The 24869-nt window shown below is 43.7% G+C and overlaps 1 protein-coding gene across 1 annotated transcript in view; it reads left to right on the top strand.

The window, feature by feature from the left end:
- Positions 1 to 24869, top strand: part of LOC121564516 (ras GTPase-activating protein 2) — a 47636-nt gene that overhangs the window by 18874 nt on the left and 3893 nt on the right. Inside the window, exons 9-20 of the mRNA XM_041875807.1 lie at positions 272 to 373; positions 3170 to 3320; positions 3893 to 4041; positions 4149 to 4263; positions 4462 to 4536; positions 6294 to 6417; positions 7592 to 7698; positions 11365 to 11451; positions 11866 to 11943; positions 12159 to 12232; positions 12556 to 12662; positions 24507 to 24589. Coding sequence (XP_041731741.1) covers positions 272 to 373; positions 3170 to 3320; positions 3893 to 4041; positions 4149 to 4263; positions 4462 to 4536; positions 6294 to 6417; positions 7592 to 7698; positions 11365 to 11451; positions 11866 to 11943; positions 12159 to 12232; positions 12556 to 12662; positions 24507 to 24589 — 1252 coding nt within the window. The remainder of the gene's footprint in view (positions 1 to 271; positions 374 to 3169; positions 3321 to 3892; positions 4042 to 4148; positions 4264 to 4461; positions 4537 to 6293; positions 6418 to 7591; positions 7699 to 11364; positions 11452 to 11865; positions 11944 to 12158; positions 12233 to 12555; positions 12663 to 24506; positions 24590 to 24869) is intronic.

The raw sequence follows: 24869 nt of genomic DNA, 5'->3' as shown, positions 1-24869 counted from the left end.
ACTACAATTTGTATACTTCACACAGGTAAGGACTAACTCATCAGTGTATTTTGTGTTTATGTGTTGAGATTGATGTGGTTGTGTTTTCCATGAGTGTGTCAGTCAGCCAATGGTGAAGTGGTGTGTTTGGAAGGGGCATTGGTCCCTTTTTGTTGATTTTTATAGTGTATTTGCAAATATCACAATTAGTATGTGTGATTGAATGTTTCTCTCTTTTTCTCTCTCTCTCGCTCTATGCTCTCGCTCTCTCTGTGTGTGTGTTCCTCTGCAGAGTTGACTTGTGGAACAATGGGAATTTGGCGCAGGATGTCTTCCTTGGGGAGACGCGGGTATCTGTCAAGATCCTGCGAAATGACCACATTCACAGGGCCTGGTAAGAACGATGACGCATCACATCACAGGTTCACCTCGCACATTCTCTTCCTGATGCTTCCGTGCCAGGTTACTCACACTAACTCGTGAGATTTCACATACTGACGCACCAATATGCAAAGGTGCACGTAGCATCCGCGTGCCCATAGGAGCCCACAGCTCTAGCTTCTAGCTACACACTCAGAAACACACTGGTTGCATTGGAAATGGGCCGCTATTCCTTATATAGTGCACTACTTTGTACCAGAGCCACATATTCTACTAGGGAAATCGGGTGACCGTGAGACACTTCTCTCTCACATGGACACGTTGTGCTCTCACTGCACGCAGCCACACGCCTGCTAGTGCGCTCAACCTGAAGAATGTAATCTGACTGCAGCGCTAGCTAGCTGAAATGAATAGACTGATTAGCAGATGAAAAGTACAGATAAGGGGACATGACACAGAGGCTCTTACGTACTCCGCTGCTACTCGCCTCGTTTTATCAGCCACAAGAATCCAACGCTCTGACGTCACACCCCTCACAGTGCTGACCTTCTTTTCTGCGTAGATCCGTGGATGCTAGATCAGATCTGCAGATTGTGGGGTGGATGTTAAAAAGAGCTGGGCCCATAATCTGAGTAGGGGTACTGCTGATCTAGAATCAGGTTCCCCCTGTCCATATAATCTTATTCATTATGATTTAAAAGGCAAAACTGGTCCTACAATATATCAGTCCTACTGTAATACTCTTTGTGAATAGAGGAATAGGGGTAAATCCAGTTCCTTTATATTTTTTCCTATTTCTGCTTAATAGTAATAATAGTTGTTTTTTTCTTGTGGATTTTGTGGGTTTTTTTTGCATTATAATTTCAGAATTGTGTTGCGATTGGCTGTGATATTCGCCTATTGATTTCTCCCGCCGGAACGGCATCTGTTGTCAAACTGGGAAAACTGTTCTGACTTTGTGACTGTGTTATCTACTGGAAATCGCTCTGTCATTTCCTGTTTGCTAAAATTCGACACTGTTCGCTCAATTTCAGTTTACCTGAGAAAATAAGCACTGAATAGTGTAGGGAATCATTGTACTATTTTTACAGCTGTTTGAAGCTGGTGGACCAAAACAAAGTTGCTTTCGGTTTTGGTCTACCAGCTTCAAACAGCGGTTTTCAAAATTATATAAAATTATACAAAATCCTACGTGTAGCACCTTTAACAATATGTCATTGGAGATTAACCTGTGTCAGATCCTGTCCCCCGATCTAGCAACTCTATATCGGTGATACTTTTTTGGACCGGTTACTTCCGTTGTGTCTTCAGACTGCTTTGAACACTGCGATGGTGGTGTTCTGTAAACAGTGTGTGTGTGTGTGTGTGTGTGTGTGTGTGTGTGTGCGCGCATCTAGGTGATAAGGGATTATGCAGATACCGATCTATGAGTTTTGCATGAGGGCCGTGAGACTAGTGTGTGGGTGTCAGTTTGCATGGAGCCAGCAGTACCCCATCTCTCCTGTAGAGGGAGGAAGAGAAAGGCAGGGATGATCTATACATACACACTGTAACATACAGACCCACAACTCAGCTGAACAAAATGTATACTGATCTATTGACTCTGTCCCAGTATACACAGGCTCAGCTGAAGTCTCTGGGTGTCTGAGTACTGCTGTACGATTACAGTGCAAGCAGATTAGAGACAAACATAGCTGCAGCTTTCGAAGCGATGCGGAGTTCCATCCTGATGTAACTCGGTGAAAACTGCTCCATCTGTTGGTGGCTATGCAGGCCCACCAAGCTCATTCACACACTGCTTAAACACGCAGCTGAATTGCTCAACTATCAATCAATCAAATGTATTTATAAAGTCCTTTTTACATCAGCAGATGTCACAAAGTGCTATACAGGAGCCCAGCCTAAAACCCCAAACAGCAAGTAATGCAGATGTAGAAGCACAGTGGCTAGGAAAAGCTCCCTAGGAAGGCAGGAACCTAGGAAGAAACCTAGAGAGGGACCAGGCTGTGAGGGGTGGCCAGTCCTCTTCTGGCTGTGCCAGGTGGAGATTATAAGAGTACATGGCCATTTAAGGCCATATTGTTCTTCAATATGTTCAAACGTTCATAGATGTAAATGACCAGCAGGGTTAAATAATAATCACAAAGCATAGCCCCCACATCACTAGAGGGATATCAAGTGTTTTGCCGTTCTGTTTGCAATCTTTGCATAGTTTTTTTAAGCTGCTACACCACCAGAGGTGTAACATTGAAGCAAAACTCCAAAGTTTGTTTATATAAAAGCTACTTTATTAGGTTTATGCTTGATCGATGTGGACACTATGGCTGAAAACGTCCCATATTTCATGACCTATGTAGCAGGCAGCATTGACAGCAGAGGGAGTGTATTTACATTTTAGTCATTTAGCAGAAGCTCTTATCCAGAGGGACTTACAGTTAGTGAGTGCATACATTTTCATACTGGCCCCCCGTGGGAAATGAACCCACAACCCTGGCGTTGCAAGCGCCATGCTCTACCAACGGAGCTACAGGGGACTTAAAATATAATTTGCATCTCACCACTAGTGTTGCAGCTTTCTGGTAACTTTGCCAAAACTCCCAGGTTTTCCAGAAATTCTGGTTCTGCTTATTCCTTCCTGATTCAATTAAGCTTTAAACGTGGATTTCTGGTAAACCTGGACATTTTGGGAAAGTTACCGGAAATGTGCAAACCTACTCACTCACCACTGTCAAAAACAAATGTGTCGGCTGGCCATCACTCTAACGCTGACTGGGTGTGTTTTGTTGGGTGTCTTTCCCCTGGTCCACAGGTATCTCCTCCAGCCCAAAGGGAACGGGAAGTCCAAGACCGATGACCTGGGCTCTCTGAGGCTCAACGTAACCTACACAGAGGACAATGTGCTGCCTTCCGCCTGCTACACACCCCTCCGCACGCTGCTGCTCAAGTCCCCAGACATTAAGGTATTAACCTTAGACCTGTCTTGTTCACACACCTGCTCTGTCGGTCTGAATGGTACATTATGCTCATTAAGGAACTTAAAGGGATGCTAGCTGATACCCATAGGCTTTCAGTCATTGTGCTAACGCTAGTTAGCATTGGCTCGCGAAACTAACTCTAACTTCCTTCATACTGGACACAGAGACATAAAAATGGTATCCACAAGTTCATCTGACTCGGGAAGTAGATACAGGGCCTCATTGCCCAAATCCCCAAGTATCCCTTTAAGGAAGGAAGTTATGAGTGTACAATAGAGGACGCATAGGACCGACAATCGGTCAAAAACTGTCAGTGGCCAACCATCGCCCACAGACCCCACGGTATATTCCACACCGCTGCCAGTAGTTTGTCGTGAGTGGTGGCCGTCTACATGTGGAATTGCAGTCAACCAATAACCATTAGTGGCTGACCAATCATCGCTCACAGTACGGTGCCTTTTGAGGACGAGGGGTTTTTCAGAACTTCTCTCTGTCCCCCCCGCCTCCCACTCTTTATTTCTGTCTCTCTCTCTCCGTCTGTCTCTTCTCCCCCTCAGCCCATCTCGGCGTCAGCGGCCCACATTCTGGGGGACATCTGCAGGGAGAGGTACGAGGCGGTGCTGCCCGTGGTCCGCCTGCTGCTCCACCACAACCGCCTGGTGCCCTTCGTCTCCGCCATCGTTGCCCTGGAGCTGGAGAACACTCAGTGAGTAGTACACACACTTCTCCTGGGCCCTATGGGCTCTGGACAAAAGTAGTGCTCTATATAGTGAATAGGCATCCTGACCTCTGAACCCCATCTTGTCTGTCTAGGGAGGCCAACACCATTTTCCGTGGCAACTCCCTGGCGACGCGCTGCATCGATGACATGATGAAGATTGTAGGGCGGAGCTATCTGACGGTCACCCTGAAGCCTGTATTGGATGAGGTAATGTACATCATATGTTATCTAGATAATGATGTGAGCAAATTGATTATATCATAGATGAACACCGATCCTAAGAAATAAGTCATGCTATGAACCACATCACAGAAGCTAATTTCATAACCTAGGAAAAACATGTTTGAAAATGCATTCAAAACTCAGCATAACAGCTAAATACAATGTTATCCATTTCTTTCGTAGATTTGTGAATCCAACAAAACCTGTGAGATTGACCCGATCAAACTGAAAGAAGGAGATAACGTTGAGGTCAACAAGGTACAGTATACAGTTGAAGTCTGAAGTTTACATACACTTTTGCCAATTTTTTCACAATTCCTGACATTTAATCCTAGTAAAAGTTCCCTGTCTTAGGTCAGTTAGGATCACCACTTTATTTTAAGAATGTGAAATGTCAGAATAATAGTAGAGAGAATGATTTATTTCTTTCAGCTTTTATTTCTTTCATCACATTCCCAGTTGGTCAGAAGCTTACATACACTCAATTAGTATTTGGTAGCATTGCCTTTAAATTGTTAAACTTTGGTCAAACGTTTCGGGTAGCCTTCCACAAGCTTCCCACAATAAGTTGGGTGAATTTTGGCCCATTCCTCCTGACAGAGCTGGTGTAACTGAGTCAGGTTTGCAGGCCTCCTTGCTCGCACATGCTTTTTCAGTTCTGCCCACACATTTTCTATAGGATTGAGGTTTGTGATGGCCACTCCAATGCCTTGACTTTGTTGGCCTTAAGCCATTTTGCCACAACTTTGGAAGTATGCTTGGGGTCATTGTCCATTTGGAAGACCCATTTGCGACAAAGCTTTAACTTCCTGAGTGATGTCTTGAGATGTTGCTTCAATATATATCCACCAAACTTTCCTTCCTCATGATGCCATCTATTTTGTGAAGTACACCAGTCCCTCCTGCAGCAAAGCACCCCAATAGCATGATGCTGCCGCCCCCGTGCTTCACGGTTGGGATGGTGTTCTTCGGCTTGCAAGCCTTCCCCTTTTTCCTCCAAACATAATGATGGTCATTATGGCCAAACATTTCTATTTTTGTTTCATCAGACCAGAGGACATTTCTCCAAAAAGTACGATCTTTGTCCCCATGTGCAGTTGCAAACCGTAGTCTGGCTTTTTTATGGCGGTTTTGGAGCAGTGACTTCTTCCTTGCTGAGCGGCCTTTCAGGTTATGTCGATATAGGACTTGTTTTACTGTGGATATAGATACTTTTGTACCTGTTTCCTCCAGCATCTTCACAAGGTCCTTTGTTGTTGTTCTGGGATTGATTTGCACTTTTCGCACCAAAGTACGTTCATCTCTAGGAGACAGAACGCGTCTCCTTCCTGAGCGGTATGACGGCTGCGTTGTCCCATGGGGTTTATACTTGCGTACTATTGTTTGTACAGATGAACGTGGTACCTTCAGGCGTTTGGAAATTGCTCCCAAGGATGAACCAGACTTGTGGAGGTCTGCAATTTTTTTTCTGAGGTCTTGGCTGATTTCTTTTGATTTTTCCCATGATGTCAAGCAAAAAGGCACTGAGTTCGAAGGTAGGCCTTGAAATACATCCACAGGTACACCTACAATTGACTCAAATGATGTCAATTAGCCTATCAGAAGCTTCTAAAGCCATGACATCATTTTCTGTAATTTTCCAAGCTATTTAAAGGCACAGTCACACTAAGTTATGTAAACTTCTGACCCACTGGAATTGTGATACAGTGAATTATAAGTGAAATAATCTGTCTGTAAACAATTGTTGTAAAAATTGTGTCATGCACAAAGTAGATGTCCTAACCGACTTGCCAAAACTATAGTTTGTTAACAAGAAATGTGTGGAGTGGTTGAAAAACAAGTTTTAATGACTCCAACCTAAGTGTATGTAAACCTCCGACTTCAACTGTACATTTGTCTGGTGAATCGCAAGCTGTCTATCAGCATATTGTCTAGTAGTGGGGTGGTATACAGAATGAAGTGTTAATAAGCGTGCGTGTGTGTGTTCACGACGTGTGTGTCTGTCCTCTCTCCAGGAGAACCTGCAGGGGTACGTTCAGAAGGTGTTCTCATCCATCACTCAGTCCAGCTCCAGCTGTCCCCCGCTCATGTGTGACGTGTTCCGCTCGCTGCGTCACATGGCCTCCAAGCGGTTCCCAGGTGAGCGGGGCATCACACGCATCTTCATCCTCTCTCCTCACCTTCACCTTCATCCTACCTCCTCATCCTCAGAAGGATTGCAAAATTCCGGAAAGTTTCTGGAGTTTTGCAACCCTATTCCTCAGTCAGAGCTCTCTCATCAGTACTCACTGTGCCTCATCACATTAGAGAGAACGTCCACTAACCACAAATCAAAGTTTCTGAGATGTTTTCATACCGCAAATATAGAGTTGATCTTGTGTAGATCCCATTATTGTGGTCCTCTGTAGCTCAATTGGTAGAGCATGGCACTTGTAACGCCAGGGTAGTGGGGTCGATCCCCGGGACCACCCAAACGTAAAAATGTATGCACACATGACTGTAAGTCGCTTTGGATAAAAGCGTCTGCTAAATGGTATATTATATTATAAACATTAGTGTAGAAAGATCCAGGTCTCTAGCCAAAGGAAAAGATGGTAGATTAGATACAGAAATATTATGCCAATCTTTCCCAAGTATTATCTAATTACTTTATAAAAAAGACTGAAGTGTAATGAATCATCCATCAGTAAGCAGCATGTTGTAGAGACCATGTCCACCATGAGGTGGAGCCAGAAGCCTGACTAAAGTGCTGGAGACTGTCTCATAGTATGTATGACTATGGGCTCCCAAGTGGCACAGCGGTCTAAGGCACTGCATCTCAGTGCTTGAGGCGTCACTACAGACCACCTGGTTCGATTCCAGGCTGTATCACAACCGGCCGTGATTGGGAGTCCCATAGGGCGGCGCACAATTGGCCTAGCGTCGTCCAGGTTTGGCCAGTGAAGGCCGTCATTGTAAATAAGAATTTGTTCTTAACTGACTTGCCTAGTTAAATAATGGTAAAATAATTTTTATTTTATTTTAAAAAATGACAGAGGCCCTTCAAGTAGAAGCTACTGTATCTGTGAGAAGGTCCTGTTAATGTGTAGTGTTGGAGCTTGGTACGAGTCATGTTCTCATAAACCGCTATGCTCATATGAATTGGCACCTTTTAAAGGGATAGTTCACCCAAATAAAAAATGACATCCTTGTTTTCTTACCTTGTGAGCAGTCAATGGACAAGGAGAGGGAGCAATCCAAGCTTTAGTGTTCTTTGTGCTTCACCTGTCCTCTCCTCTACCCCCCTTCTCTCCCTTCCTCCTCTCCCCTGCAGATGATCCTCACGTCCAGTATTCGGCGGTCAGCAGCTTCGTGTTCCTGCGCTTCTTCGCCGTCGCCGTTCTCTCGCCACACACCTTCCAGCTCCGCCCACACCATCCTGTGAGTACGCCCATATACCTATGTTTTTTTTTAACATTTGTGTCACATAGGCGGTATCCCAAGTGTGTGCATGTAGTGTCATGGTATAGCTACTTAAAAGTGAAAGTGTTCCCCCTATATTCATTTAGCAGCGACGCCTCACTGCTGCTAAATCGTTGCCACCACTCCCAGAAATATGATTTAAAAATATATTTTCGATCTATTTTTACTAAATAATTGTTCCGAGACGCGCTTTTAAGATAGTTGCCAAAATCTCGCACTAAGCGCTTTTTCTACTTACCCAGAGTCCGATAAACTCATGGATACCATTTTTATGTCTGCATGCAGTTTGAAGGAAGTTGCTAACTAGCGTTAGCGCAATTGCTAACTAGCATTAGCACAATGACTGGAAGTCTTTGGAAACAGCTAGTTATAGGAAGAGCTAGCATGCTAGGTAAATAGAAATCTGTTTAAAATCAGTGACCAGTTATAACATATTTTTGTACAGAGCGAGCAGTGTCATGAGTGCACAGCCACAGCTTGCTCCTCATCTCTCTACAGTGCAGTGGCTCGCATCAGTTATATTTAAGATGGTGTCAACATCATTTAATTTTAATGCATTTTGGAGTAAGATGTCAAGTAGCTCCCAAGTAAAGTAGGCTAGGCTACAGACAATGGCTAAACCAAGCACGAAACACTAGTCAACTGTTTGATAATAATGTTGCGCTAGGCCTAGCCTACTACCAAACTGAATTGTTAGCCAAGTTGTTCAAATGAATCCCATGTAGCGTATGATATCACTGTGTGGGCCTAATTAGCATTTTACCATGTCATTTATTAGTAAATGTACCCGTACTGTAGCCTAAATGTTAGAATTAGGTCCTACTGATAGGCCTATTTCTTTGTGCAAAATCCCAGGACAATCCTTTCACTTAGATTACTGCAGTAAACCCATACCCTAGCTTTCTGGAGGGATCTGTGGTTGAACATGAGCATCGCTCAAAGCATTTCAGACCATTTAAATGGTAAGAGTCTGAGTTATATTTACTCCAGAAGTACATGCTCATTGGTCCTTGAAAAGAAGGAAGTCTAGAGAATCTGTCATCGATTTAGGAGGGTGCGTGAGGGGCTAGAGTTGTGGTGTGTGTGTGTGGTACTACTCTCCTCTAATCTGCCAGCCAGTGGTTGCGTATGAAGTGTTGATGCTGGAGACTATTAGACCTCTGAGGAGATGAAAATGTGCCTTCTACAGATCGCGCTGAAGGGAGAGGTTGGACCCTTTCGTAACGGGGAGAATTCTGTGGCAGGCTGAATCTCTTTGGAAACCAGGGCTGACTAAACAGCATGCAAAGAACCCATTTAGCACAGCAGAACAAAGTAGCAGTGGCTTTAAACGTGAAATGAACATTCACTGTAGGCCTACATCATGCAATGATGCAATTACATGCATGTACACTACCGTTCAAAAGTTTGGGGTCACTTAGAAATGTCCTTGTTTTCGAAAGAAAAGCATTTTTTTTTGTCCATTTAAAATAACATCAGATTGATCAGAAATACAGTGAAGACATTAATGTTTTAAATGGCTATTGTAGCTGGAAACGGCTGATTTTTAATGGAATATCTACATAGCCGTAGAGGCCCATTATCAGCAACCATCAGTCCTGTGTTCCAATGGCACGTTGTGTTTGCTAATCCAAGTTTATCATTTTAAAAGGCTAATTGATCATTAGAAAACCCTTTTGTAATTATGTTAGCACAGCTGAAAACTGTAGTGCTGATTTAAATAAGCAATAAAACTGGCCTTCTTGAGACTAGTTGAGTATCTGGAGCATCAGCAATTGTGGGTTCGATTACAGGCTCAAAATGGCCAGAAACAAATAACTTTCTTCTGAAACTCATCAGTCTATTCTTGTTCTGAGAAATGAAGGCTATTCCATGCGAGAAATTGCCAAGAAACTGAAGATCTCGTACAATGCTGTATACTACTCCCTTCACAGAACAGTGCAAACTGGCTCTAACCAGAATAGAAAGAGGAGTGGGAGGCCCCGGTGCACAACTGAGCGAGAGGACAAATACATTAGTGTCTAGTTTGAGAAACAGACGCCTCACAGGTCCTCAACTGGCAGCTTCATTAAATAGTACCCGCAAAACACCAGTCTCAACGTCAACAGTGAAGAGGCGACTCTGGGATGCTGACCTTCTAGGCAGAGTTACAAAGAAAAAGCCATATCTCAGACTGGCCAATAAAAAGAAAAGATTAAAGATGGGCAAAAGAACACAGACACTGGACAGAGGAAGATTGAAAAAAGTGTTAGGACAGACTAATCGAAGTTTGAGGTGTTCGGATCACAAAGAATAACATTTGTGAGACGTAGACCAAATGAAAAGATGCTGGAGGAGTGCTTGATGCTATCTGTCAAGCATGGTGGAGGCAATGTGATGGTCTGGGGGTGCTTTGGTGGTGGTAAAGTGGGAGATTTGTACAGGGTAAAAGGGATCTTGAAGAAGGAAGGCTATCACTCCATTTTGCAACGCCATGCCATACCCTGTGGACGCCGCTTGATTGGAGCCTATTTCCTCCTACAACAGGACAATGACCCAAAGCACAGCTCCAAACTATGCAATAACTATTTAGGGAAGAAGCAGTCAGCTGGTATTCTGTCTATAATGGAGTGGCCAGCACAGTCACCGGATCTCAATCCTATTGAGCTGTTGTGGGTGCAGCTTGACCGTATGGTACGTAAGAAGTGCCCATCAAGCCAATCCAACTTGTGGGAGGTGCTTCAGGAAGCATGGGGTGTAATCTCTTCCGATTACCTCAACAAATTGACAACTAGAATGCCAAAGTTCTGCAAGGCTGTAATTGCTGCAAATGGAGGATTCTTTGACAAAAGCAAAATTTGAAGGACACAATTATTATTTCAATTAATCATTATTTCTAACCTTGTCAATGACTACATTTCCTATTTATTTTGCTATATTTCCTATTCAAACTCATTTCATGTATGTTTTCATGGAAAACAAGGACATTTCTAAGTGACCTCAAACTTTTGAATGGTGGTGTACATTTCCAAAATGTGTGGATGTTCCAATGATGGAATGGTGTGTAGGCTACCCCAAACTTCCTTTGTTTGTCCAAAATTATTTTAATGTTTAGTAAAATAAATGTTCCAAAAATACAACAAAAACTCAAAAATAACATATTTGGAAGGGTAGATTAGATCAGTTTTTCTAAATGAATTCCTGGGGAACCCTCAGGGAGAGCACGTTGTTATTCTATCATCAAACTCTTCATGTATTGAGTTAGGAGTGTTATTACTGGGTTAGAACAAAAATGAGGGTCCCCATGATTTGATTTGAGAAACTGGATTAGATTCCAAAAATGTTTTGATGCATATTCACATGAGCTGACTGTTTTTACACAGATTTCTAGAAAATGTGTACACACAAGACTCTGAGACTATTGTGTCAAGTGTTTCCCCTATAATCATTTAGCAGGGGTTCCCCACCACTGTGCTGTTCTGATATAAACTGGTTAGGGCACGCAACAGAGAACATTTTAAAAATGTTTTGCAATGGAAAATTAGTGTTTGTAATTGACAATATGTTATCCCTGTTTTTATTCCATTTGGTGCCTAATGAACATGACCCTGGTATTTGACCGTGTTTTGTACACTCATCTGTCAGGACCTAGAGGTCTCCCGAACACTCACTCTCATCTCCAAGACCATCCAGACTCTGGGGAGCTGGGGTAGCCTGTCCAAAAACAAACTGGTATGTATGAATGTCTGTCTTATCAACCTGTCCAACATGCTTACCAATCAATTTATCAATCTTCCCTTGTCTATCAGTCAGTCAACATGTCTATCAATCATTAATTCCCACTGGGCACAGACGTCAGTTCAAGTTCTAGTTTTGAGTTGTCAACTAACATGAATTCAACAAAACATTTCACCATGTCATTGGATTTAGGTTAAAAGTTGGGTGAAAAAAAGACCATGCCCTTACGTTGATGACTTTTTGAAAATCCAATTAGTTTTCCATGTTGATTCAACATCATCATATAGATTTTTTGGGGTTGAAATGACGTGGAAACAACATTGATTTAACCAGTTTTTGCCCAGTGGGTTGTGTCTGTAGGTCTGCTCTGGGCAAAACTAACACTTTTTATGTCTGTTTTGTCTTTAGTCTAGTTTTAAAGAATCCTACATGTACGATTTCTTCAAATCATTCCAAGAAGATAAATGTATTGAAAAAGTAAAAAAGGTGAGTTGTTGGTTGTGAAGCGACCTTCCTATTACATTTGATTTTGATTTTGTAGACCACGTGTCAAACTCAAGGTTTTACCAACCACATGTTGGTAAATCGATTTTCCATGTTAGTTTTGTATGCATTGCTGATTTAGCATGGTGTTTCCCTCTAACATTGTGGCCTCTCGTGTGTGTGTGTGTGTGTGTGTGTGTGTGTGTGTGTGTGTGTAGTTCCTAGATGAGATCTCCTCCAACGTCAGTAAGGAGTCCAGCGGGGTGGAGGACTCTGTGGTTCTCAAAGAGGGGTGAGTGGCTCACATCCAGTTACTGGTTATAGCTAATGTGTCCTTTTCCTGGACTGAAAGTGCTTTTTAGTCCAGGACTAAATCTTTAAACTTAATGTAAAAAGTTAGGTGTCATAACTTGGGCCAGGAGTTTGTCCTGACCAGAGGGGTTTGTCACTAAGCGGGATCATTCACTTAGCTAGCCAGCTAACTCTAATAAACAGTCACATATATTGATTGGTTGATTTTCTGGTTCATAAAGAAAGCTACACATAAATATGGGTTGTTGGCTGTAAAGTTAAACTTACTGTGCCAATGTCAAGTCTATATTTATTTTACTACAGTGAGGTACAGAAGCGGGCCCAGGGAAGGAAACGCATCGGCAAGAGGACCTTCAAGAAGAGGTGGCTCAGAGTGACCAACAGGGAGCTCTCCTACCACAAGCACAGAGGTGAGACATGCACACGCCCTCACACACATACGCCACCACAACCACACAAACACACCACAACCACTGAGACACCCCGTAGGGGGCAGTGTTGGACCAGATCCCTCCATGGGCCAGGTTAGCCAGTTGTTGTGAAACAGTGGATTTTCCAGACATGTAACACTGTGTGGGCGTGTGGGACAAAGCTCTTAGCTTTTATCTCCCAGGGGAGATGGTGAATATATGGAGCTATCCACAGGTGTCTATCCACGGGCCACTGGCCTCCCACAGAGAGGGGGAGGAATGCAGGAAGTGAGCCCTGCTCATTATAATGAGGGAGAGAGCCAGAGCAGGGTAGAAGAGGAGGAGGGAGAGGGAGAACCCAGGTGAGGCCCACCTGGCGGGCGTCCAGTACTCTACTCCTCACCCTGCCTCAGTGGAGCACAGCCATACACACACACGCTAGGCTCCTGGTTTCTCTGCCAGGCTCCTGTAGTTCTTGAAGAGAGGGCGGCTATGAGATGCTGGGGCCTGCTGCCATAGCAGTATCACATACACACCAGACCTAACAACCTGCACGCATTTTGAGAACCATCCACGCAATTTGAGGTCAAAGTATGCTGGTACGAAAAATGACCCAAAAATACAGAAGAAATAGGCTTGTAGTTGGCACATTGTGGTTTTTGACTCGACCGTCTGAAGTTGGAGCTGAGCCAATCAGTGGACTTGAATGAGGACAAAAAAAATCTCTAGCTCTCTGCTTTGTCACCAATGACGACAAGACATATTGCAATAAAGCCTAGGTCAGGGATGGAGATCTGCAATAAGCTCATATAAGCCTAGTTCAGTTTTCATATTCCAAATAGCCTACAATAAGCAAGACTACAACATTGCATCCAGTAAATCCCCAAACAAAATTAAGAATCCAGTTTACATTTTCACTAGACTATCCACATAAAGACACCTATTAATTAGAATAATCATTACCCCTAAATGTAACCTAGAAAAACGTGAGTGTCATTGAGACCACCTCAATTTAATTGAGGATCATACACAAGACTTCTGTGTTGGCTACATTTTTTGTTGTAATTTAAGACTCTAGGTTTCAAAAAAATTGCCTACAATTTCTACTGAGGCAGTCTTCTGCCAATATCATTATTAGGCAAAAAAATTGCATTTGCCTATGATTTGAGCAGTATACCTCCAGTCCAAGTCAAGTACACCTTGCCTCCTTGGGGTCTGTCAAGTTGGGACTGCAAAGCCAAACCGTGTTCAGAGTCTTCTTATCTGCTTGGACTTTGTCAGAACTCTCCGATCTCTAGGTCTTATGAAAGCCAATAGCAGCCAGATGGTTCAAGCCATACTGTACATGGTGTGATAGCCTGGACGTTGCATAAAGAAACGAGACAAAGGTATTGTGTAACACTGTTTTTCCCCCCTCTAATTATTGTTGAAATGTCAAGTGATTTTTCAATCCGTTACGTAAATTGCTTGGAACGGGCCCCAGGAAAATCCGTTAAGTTACTGCTGCTCCCAGTTCTCTGGCACGCTCCACCAAGACTGTTCCCGCAACGCTCCTCTCAACAATTACCAAGACGAATTTCCTCATCCACTTTGCTGTGTCGATTTTGGTGTGTGTGTCAGGAGGCTGGGGAGGTGTGTGTGTGTGTGTGTGTGTGTGTGTAGTGCGGTAATATTCATCATATGCATTTTATTTACTCTGCATTCGGGAAGTATTCAGACCCCTTGACTTCCACATTTTGTTACGTTACAGCCTTATTCTAAAATGGACATCAATCTACACATAATACCCCATAATGACAAAGCAAAACAGGTTTTTAGACATTTCTGCAAAAAAAAAAAATACCTTATATACATAAGTATTCAGACCCTTTGCAATGAGTCTCGAAATTGAGCTCAGGTGCAGCCTGTTTCCATTGATCATCCTTGAGATGTTTCTACAACTTGATTTGGGTCCACCTGTGGTAAATTCAATTGATTGGACATGATTTGGAAAGGCACACCTGTCTATATAAGGTCCCACAGTTGACAGTGCATGTCAGAGCAAAAACCAAGCCATGAGGTAGAAGGAATTGTCCGTAGAGCTCCGAGACAGGATTGTGTCGAGGCACAGATCTCCGGAACGGTACAAACAATGTTCTGCAGCATTGAAGGTCCCCAAGAACACAGTGGCCTCCATTCTTAAGTGGAAGACGTTTGGAACCACCAAGACTCTTCCTAGAGCTGGCCGCCCGGCCAAACTGAGCAATCTGGGGAAAAGGGCCTTTGTCAGGGAGGTGACCGTGAACCAGATGGTCACTCTGACAGAACTCCACAGTTCCTCTGTGGAGATGGGAGAACCTTCCAGAAGGACAACCATCTCTGCAGCACTCCACCAATCAGGCCTTAATGGTAGAGTGGCCAGACGGAAGCAACTCCTCAGTAAAAGGCACATGACAGCCCGCTTGGAGTTTGCCATAAGGCACCTAAAGGACTCTCGGACCATGAGAAACAAGATTCGTCTGGAGGAAACCTGGCAACATCCCTACCGGTAAGCATGGTGGTGGTGGCAGCATCATGCTGTGGGAATGTTTTTCAGTGGCAGGGACTGGGAGACTAGTCAGGATCGAGGGAAAGATGAACGCAGCAAAGTACAGAGAGATCCTTGATGATAACCTGCTCCAGAGTGCTCATGACCTCAGACTGCGGCGAAGGTTCACCTTCCAACAGGACAACGACCCTAAGCACACAGCCAAGACAAAGCAGGAGTGGCTTAGGGACAAGTATCTGAATGTCCTTGAGTGGCCCAGCCAGAGCCCGGACTTGAACCCGATCGAACATCTCTAGGGAGACCTGAAAATAGCTGGTCAGCAACACTCCCCATCCAACCTGACAGCGCTTGAGAGGATCTGCAGAGAAGAATGGGAGAAACTCCCCAAATGCAGGTGTGCCATGCTTGTAACGTCAGACCCAAGAAGACTCGAGGCTGTAATCACTGCCAAAGGTGCTTCAACAAAGTACTGAGTAAGGGGTCTGAATACTTATGCAAGTGTATATATTCTGGTTTTTATTTTTAATACATTTGCAAACATTTCTAAAAACCTGTATTTGCTTTGTCATTATGGGGTATTGTGTGTAGATTGATGAGGGGATAAAACAATTTAATCTATTTTAGAATAAGGCTGTATTGTAACAGTGGAAAAACTCAAGGGGTCTGAATACTTTCTGAAGGCACTGTAATACCCCACATGCAACCCATAAGACTGCAATTAATATGAACAAGGTCTATTTAAAATGTTTATCTGACTCCATGAAGATGATTTAGCCATGTGTGCAAGCAGGAAAAAAATTGACTATCAAGTCCCTGTCATGCTGACTACACTGGCCACATGCTTGCGTCCGTGTGCGTCATCGTGCGCATGTTGATTTTGTCTATCCCCAACAGACGCGATCATACCAAAATCAACTGTGAATCAATTTATATTAATTTCGGGGCAGGTCGAAACACAACACTCATGGACATTTAGCAACAGCTAGCTAGTTTGTCTTGGCAAATGAACATTGAGTTGTTATTTTACCTGCATATGCATATGGTCCTCTTTTTAGCTTGTTCTTTTGTAGAATTTTGACCCGGAGTCATACAAAATTGTATGTTTCTTTACTCCGATTAATCCACAGATAAAAAGGGAAACCTAGTTCATTTTTTAGTAAGTTATATTTAATTAATCTCCTCATTTTTCTTTCAAGCATCCGCGTGGGTTTGTATCTTCCTGATATCCAATAAGGAGGGGACTTGCAGCGTCTCAAATAGAAGCAAGTTCTATTTTAGTGCTCGGCTATGCAGACGCTCTTTTACACGCGCGAGCGGTGTGGGTGAAATAATTCAATAACATGTACATTTTATTTTGCAGCGCACGCAACGTGGCCGGTGTGGTTTGCGTGTGAGAGTTGAGTACTAAATGCAAGTATTAATGACATTGGAAAATGATTGATTCAGATACAAGGCAAAAGCTTAGGTTACAAGGCATCACCGGCATTATCAAAGCCATCACCTACAGAGAGATGAACCTAGGGAAGAGTCCCCTAAGCAAGCTGGTCCTGGTGCTCTTTTCACAAATACAAAACAGAGCCCCATGACAGGAACACAATTAGACCCATTCAAATCATGGGAAAACTAAAATATAATTACTTGACACATTGGAAAGAATTTACAAAAAAACTGAGCAAACTAGAATGCTATTTGGCCCTAAACAGAGAGTACACAGTGGCAGAATACCCGACCACTGTTACTGACCCAAAATTAAGGAAATCTTTGACTATGTACAGACTCAGTGAGCATAGCCTTGCTATTGAGACAGGCCGCCGAAGGCAGACCTGGCTCTCAAGAGAAGACAGGCTATGTGCACACTGCCCACAAAATGAGGTGGAAACTGAGCTGCACTTCCTAACTTCCTGCCAAATGTATGACCATATTAGAGACACATATTTCCCTCGGATTACAGTCGTGGTCAAAAGTTTTGAGAATGACACAAATACTAATTTTCACAAAGTCTGCTGCCTCAGTTTTGATGATGGCAATTTGAATATACTCCAGAATGTCATGAAGAGTGATCAGATGAATTGCAATTAATTGCAAAGTCCCTCTTTGCCATGAAAATGAACTTAATCCCCAAAAAACATTTCCACTGTATTTCAGCCCTGCCACAAAAAGACCATCTGCCATCATGTCTGTGATTCTCTCGTTAACACAGGTGAGAGTGTTGACGAGGACAAGGCTGGAGATCACTCTGTCATGCTGATTGAGTTAGAATGACAGACTGGAAGCTTTAAAAGGAGGGTGGTGCTTGAAATCATTGTTCTTCCTCTGTTAACATTACATTACATTTACATTTTAGTCATTTAGCAGACGCTCTTATCCAGAGCGACTTACAGTTAGTGAGTGCATACATTTTCATACTGGCCCCCCGTGGGAAATGAACCCACAACCATGGCGTTGCAAGCGCCATGCTCTACCAACTGAGCTACAGGGTTACCTGCAAGGAAACACGTGCCATCATCATTGCTTTGCACAAAAAGGGCTTCACAGGCAAGGATATTGCTGCTATTAAGATTGCACCTAAATCAACCATGTATCGGATCATCAAGAACTTCCAGGAGAGAGGTTCAATTGTTGTGAAGAAGGCGTCAGGGCGCCCAAGAAAGTCCAGCAAGCGCCAGGACCGTCTCCTAAAGTTGATTCAGCTGCGGGATCGGGGCACCACCAGTGCAGAGCTTGCTCAGGAATGGCAGCAGGCAGGTGTGAGTGCATCTGCACGCACAGTGAGGCAAAGACTTTTGGAGGATGGCCTGGTGTCAAGAAGGGCAGCGAGGAAGCCACTTCTCTCCAGGAAAAACATCAGGGACAGACAGATATTCTGCAAAAGGTACAGGGATTGGACTGCTGAGGACTGGGGTAAAGTCATTTTCTCTGATGAATCCCCTTTCCGATTGTTTGGGGCATCCGGAAAACACCTTGTCCGGAGAAGACAAGGTGAGCGCTACCATCAGTCCTGTGTCATGCCAACAGTAAAGCATCCTGAGACCATTCATGTGTGGGGTTGCTTCTCAGCCAAGGGAGTGGGCTCACTCACAATTTTGCCTAAGAACACAGCCATGAATAAAGAATGGTACCAACACATCCTCAGAGAGCAACTTCTCCCAACCATCCAAGAACAGTTTGGTGACGACCAATGCCTTTTCCAGTATGATGGAGCACCTTGCCATAAGGCAAAAGTGATAACTAAGTGGCTCGGGGAACAAAACATCTACATTTTGGGTCCATGGCCAGGAAACTCCCCAGACCTTAATCCCATTGAGAACTTGTGGTCGATCCTCAAGAGGCGGGTGGACAAGCATTGATTATGCAAGAATGGGCTGCCATCAGTCAGGATGTGGCCCAGAAGTTAATTGACAGCATGCCAGGGCGGATTGCAGAGGTCTTGAAAAAGAAGGGTCAACACTGCAAATATTGACTTTGCATAAACTTAATGTAATTGTCAATAAAAGCCTTTGACACTTATGGAATGCTTGTAATTATACTTCAGTATACCATAGTAATCTGACAAAAATATCTCAACACTGAAGCAGCGAACTTTGTGAAGACCAATATTTGTGTCATTCTCAAAACTTTTGACCACGACTGTACACAGACCCACAAAGAATTCGAAAAACAAATCAAATTTTGATAACTCCCATATCTATTGGGTGAAATACCACAGTGTGCAATCACAGCATCAAGATTTGTGACCTGTTGCCACAAGAAAAGGGCAACCAGCGAAGAACAAACACCATTGTAAATACAACCTATATGTATGTTTATTTATTTTCCCTTTTGTACTTTAACTATTTGCACATCATTACAACTCCTCTTTCTATTCTGGATAGAGCCAGTTTGCACTGTTCTGTGAAGGGAGTAGTACACAGCGTTGTACGATATCTTCAGTTTCTTGGCAATTTCTCGCATGGAATAGCCTTCATTTCTCAGAACAAGAATAGACTGACGAGTTTCAGAAGAAAGTTATTTGTTTCTGGACATTTTGAGCCTGTAATCAAACCCACAATTGCTGATTCTCCAGATACTCAACTAGTCTCAAGAAGGCCCGTTTTATTGCTTCTTTAATCAGCACAACAGTTTTCAGCTGTGCTAACATAATTGCAAAAGGGTTTTCTAATGATCAATTAGCCTTTTTAAAATGATAAACTTGGATTAGCAAACACAACGTGCCATTGGAACACAGGACTGATGGTTGCTGATAATGGGCCTCTGTACGCCTATGTAGATATTCCATTAAAAATCAGCCGTTTCCAGCTACAATATCCATTTACTACATTAACAATGTCTAAACTGTATTTCTGATCAATTTGATGTTATTTTAATGGACAAAAAAATTGCTTTTCTTTCGAAAACAAGGACATTTCTAAGTGACCCCAAGCTTTTGAACGGTAGTGTACGTCATTGACAGAAACATCTTGAATTGTTGCATCTCGTTGTATTGTTGTCCTCCGGTGGCTAGCTAAAATTGTCCCTTTCCTAAATTAGCCATGGATGGAGATAGGGATTTGGATTTGTGGTTTTACTTAATTCTCCGTATAGCGGCAATTCTGTTGCAATCATTCATTCATACATTGTTGTGCCCTTGGCCTGAGAGGATGGAAGTTCAATATGTAGCTAGATGCTAGCTAATGTTAACTAGCTAACGTTGCCCATGAATGGAAGTTAGGCTAGCAAGCAAGCATTTTAGCCAGGTAGCCTAGGACAACAAAAAATACAAGCGTGTACTGTATGACAGCGTGATAGACCATTTCGTCAACATGAAAGAGAGGAGGATAGCATTGGCGTTTCTCTACAAGTAGGGTGAGTCAACATGTTTTTCTACTTGCAGAAATCAGAACCATGGACAGTCACATCATATTTAGCTTACATTGATTGGACTAAATTGTTTTTGGTATCTTTTAATTGTCACTGTATTAGACTAAGCAGAGGTGATTTGATGATGTTGAAATGGTGCTGGAATAGTGGAGGCAGCTCCTGTTTTCTTTGCGACTTGCGGTAACTCTCTGTGGTTCTAAATCAATGGTTGTTTAGTTCGGGGGGGGGGCTTGGCTTCCCCAGTGATTTTACCAACGCACCGCTACTGGATAAAAGTGAGGTCAGAGGTTGGGCCTTCCTACACGTGTGTATCTGTGCTTGCAACTGTATGTTTGTCAGTTTGTGAATGTTACCGTTTGTTTGCTTGTTTGTGTGTCTGTCGGTTTACTCCATCTTTGAAACTTTGTTTATGTAAATCCCGGCTTCGACTCACTTCCAGACACTCCTTCTCCTACTCCTTGTCTCACTCTTTCTCAAATCTTGGATGTAAACGCACATTAACTCTTTGAAGAAAGAATCCTCTCTAGATCCAATTGTTTTTATTTGGGTCCCGGTCTCCTGAGTGTGCTCCCAACTGCCCACAACCCCCCCTTCACTGCTGTGTCAATGGTCAGTCTGGACACATTTAATTATCCATTAATTTTGTTTTTATTGGAAAGTGGAAAGTGCATCTATCTTGAATTCCATAGGGAGGTAGCTGGGTTTAGTTCCATGATTTCATTGACCCAGGATGCACTTGAAGCTCATGGTTTGATAAGAAACGTGGGGCATGTGAATAGCTGCAATTTTAAACAACATGTATTTAATAATCATCAAAGTACATATTTGGTGAAGGAGCCAACTTCATGATGTTAATTTATCATGCTTTGGCATTGGGTGTGTAGGTTTGGGAGATTGAATTCTATACTCCCACAACATACTCTCCCTCTCACTTCACTTCTCCCTCATTCCTCCACAATCTCATGCCTTAGATAAGCATATTTACATTTACATTTGAGTCATTTAGCAGACGCTCTTATCCAGAGCGACTTACAGTTAGTCACATTATTATTATACTTTTTTTTTTTTTCATACCCCCTGTGCGAATCGAACCCACAACCCTGGCGTTGCAAACGCCATGCTATATCAACTGAGCTACATCCCTGCCGGCCATTCCCTCCCCTACCCTGGACGACGCTGGGCCAATTGCGCGCCGCCCCATGGGTCTCCCGGTCGCGGCCGGCTACGACAGAGCCTGGATTCGAACCAGGATCTCTAGTGGCACAGCTAGCACTGCGATGCAGTGCCTTAGACCACTGCGCCACTCGGGAGCCAGAGCATAGATGTTGTTACCCAATGCATGCACGTTCACGTTCGTCTGTGTGTTTGTTTTTTTAATGTGTGTGTGTTGATGTGATTGAGTGGTCTCTGTAGCTGTGCCCTGCCACTACAATGCTGACTCTCCTACAGCAGAACAGGCAGACTGATGGGGCCTCTTGGTTGGTGTCACTCTAAATAGACAGTGACAATAACAGGGTTTGGGCGGTGCAGCTGAAGCACCATGACAGCAGGCACCACTTGGGCTCTAGGGGTGCTGTTTTCGGGGCTTGGGAATTTGGTGCCAAAAAGGTTTGAAAGGCTTTCTGGACGTTGTGAACTAAGTCTCATGTTGCTGTGAGTGTTTAATGTGACTCATAACTTGAGTATGGGTTTCAATTTCTAATGGAAGGGAGACGGACAGGGGTCGAGTGTCCAGGCATCATGATGGTTTGGTCTGAGCATTATCATGATGATCCCTGCTGATGGAACTAACCACTAGGACTACGTCTCAAATGGCAACCAATTCCATAGGGCTCTGGTCAAAAGTAGTGTGCACTATGTAGGGATGAGGGTGCCATTTGGGACGCAGGCTAGCTGTGTGTCACCCTAGGCTAAAGTGTGTCTGGGTTCACTTTCAGACTAGTAGCGTGTGTGTGATTATTCTCCCATGTTTTTCTCATAATATTGGCAGGCGGTTTTCAGTAAAGTTGTGATGAGAACAATAGATCAGAATGTTCAGATCTGCATCTGATTGCATAAACATATAATGCTTCTGGCAACAACGCAGCAGCTTGAACATCGCATTGTAATAAAGTACATTTCTAATTGGGATTTAGATGAGTGATGGAGTCTAGCTCTGCTCTAGATTTGGGACTCCTGTTGGGTATTGGAAACAACTCAGAGAGAGCGGAACAACATGAATGTAATGTATCAGAATGCAAGAACGTAGCCAGAGTAGTGAAGCTTTGTGTTTACAACTTAAGTGATTTGTAGCCTGCTGTCCTGAGATTAACTGAAGACTGTGTGTGTGTGCGTTTGTGTGTGAGACTGAACTGGAAGGCAGGAAATATGCAGAGAATCAGATGGTGCTGGAGGTATGAGGGGCGGGGTCAGGGGGTCCCTCGGACTGGAAATGCGGAGGAGGAAGGGGATGGTGGCAGGCAGGGAAAGGAGCTCCCTCTTAAATAAGAGATTGATATGGCAATATTCATCACACACCCAATGCACATGGATTCACAAATGCAAGGGAGAGAAAAGGAAGGGGGGAGTTTGTGTGCGTGTGTGTGCAGTGAAGTATCATCAGTGGATCAGACGCTTCACTCTATCAGCTAGATAAGGGGAAGGAGTGTGAGCTGATCGATAGAGACTGAAGAGAGACCAATAGCAGGAGCTGATACAGAGACTGCTTTTATAACTGTATATGGTATGTGTTTGTGTGTTTTGGCCCGGCTATTGCCAGACACAGCGATGGAAATGGTTGTCTATTGACTTAAAGAATGTTCTCTATTTGTATTTTTGTTGTGTGAAGTGTAATGCTGCACGTCTTCTAGTAGTCAGGGATCACATGGTGTAAGACCTCAATGTTCCTCCTAGTGATGCAGCTTGACCAAGTCATGGGTGCTAGGGTTGCACATTTCCGGGAACTTTTCCAGGATTCCTGCTGTTGTTGAGACTAGCTACTATCCTTGTAACATGTTACAGTAGCCTGTTTATAAACTCAGCAAAAAAAGAATTGTCCTCTCACTGTCAACTGCGTTTATTTTCAGCAAACGTAACATGTGTAAATATTTGTATGACCATAACAAGATTCAACAACTGAGACATAAACTGAACAAGTTCCACAGACATGTGACTAACATAAATGGAATAATGTGTCACTGAACAAAGAGGGGGTCAAAATCAAAAGTAACAGTCAGTATCTGGTGTGGCCACCAGCTGCATTAAGTACTGCAGTGCATCTCCTCCTCATGGACTGCACCAGATTTGCCCGTTCTTGCTGTGAGATGTTACCCCACTCTTCCACCAAGGCACCTGCAAGTTCCCGGACATTTCTGGGGGGAATGGCCCTAGCCCTCACCCTCCGATCCAACAGGTCCCAGACGTGCTCAATGGGATTGAGATCCGGGCTCTTCGCTGGCCATGGTAGAACACTGACATTCCTGTCTTGCAGTATGGCTGGTGACATTGTCATGCTGGAGGGTCATGTCAGGATGAGCCTGCAGGAAGGGTACCACATGAGGGAGGAGGATGTCTTCCCTGTAACGCACAGCGTTGAGATTGCCTGCAATGACAACAAGCTCAGTCCGATGATGCTATGACACATCGCCCCAGACCATGACGGACCCTCCACCTCCAAATCAATCCCGCTCCAGAGTACAGGCCTCGGTGTAACGCTCATTCCTTCTACAAACTAGAATCCGACCATCACCCCTGGTGAGACAAAACCGCGACTCATCAGTGAAGAGCACTTTTTGCCAGTCCAGTCTGGTACAGCGACGGTGGGTTTGTGCCCATAGGCGACATTGTTGCCGGTGATGTCTGGTGATGACCTGCCTTACAACAGGCCTACAAGCCCTCAGTCCAGCCTCTCTCAGCCTATTGCGGGCAGTCTGAGCACTGATGGAGGGATTGTGCGTTCATGGTGTAACTCGGGCAGTTGTTGTTGCCATCCTGTACCTGTCCCGCAGGTGTGATGTGCAGGTGTACCGATCCTGTCTCCCTGTAGCACTGTCTTAGGCGTCTCACAGTACGGACATTGCAATTTATTGCCCTGGCCACATCTGCAGTCCTCATGCCTCCTTGCAGCATGCCTAAGGCACGTTCACGCAGATGAGCAGGGACCCTGGGCATCTTTCTTTTGGTGTTTTTCAGAGTCAGTAGAAAGGCCTCTTTAGTGTCCTAAGTTTTCATAACTGTTACCTTAATTGCCTGCCATCTGTAAGCTGTTAGTGTCTTAACGACCGTTCCACAGGTGCATGTTCATTAATTGTTTATGGTTCATTGAACAAGCATGGGGAAAAAAAGTTATTTGGATTTTTACGAATTATCTTTGAAAGGCAGGGTCCTGAAAAGGGGACGTTTCTTTTTTTGCTGAGTTTATACGGGTAAGAGTCCATTGTGTGTGAGTATATTTATGTTTCTTTTTCTTTCTGTTTTCCAAGGGAAAGAAGCACTCTGCATTATCCCTGTGAAGAATATCCGGGCTGTGGAGAAACTGGCCGAAAGTGCCTTTAACCGCAAAAATGTAAGCAGGACTCTCATGACTGTCTTTGTCTGTTGTGGTCTGTTTAGAGCCAGGAGTTTTCACTGGCCGTCTACCTGACCAGTAAATGGTAAAGCACACTTATACTATAGGCTAATGCAAGGGCCCAGAGGTTTTCCTGGTCAGGTCAACAGATCAGGAAAATCTCCTCCTGTGTAAGTTGTGAAGGAAGTTCTTTGAGTTTACGCATTGAATTTGAACAGATACATATGTGGACTATGAGTGTTTGTTACTCAATAAAAAATATAAAAAATTGTCCGCA

Source organism: Coregonus clupeaformis, chromosome 5, assembly GCF_020615455.1.
Source record: "Coregonus clupeaformis isolate EN_2021a chromosome 5, ASM2061545v1, whole genome shotgun sequence".
In the NCBI taxonomy this organism is placed as follows: Eukaryota; Metazoa; Chordata; class Actinopteri; order Salmoniformes; family Salmonidae; genus Coregonus; species Coregonus clupeaformis.
Note: the sequence above shows the minus strand (reverse complement) of the source record. Positions and strands in the feature narration are given on the sequence as shown.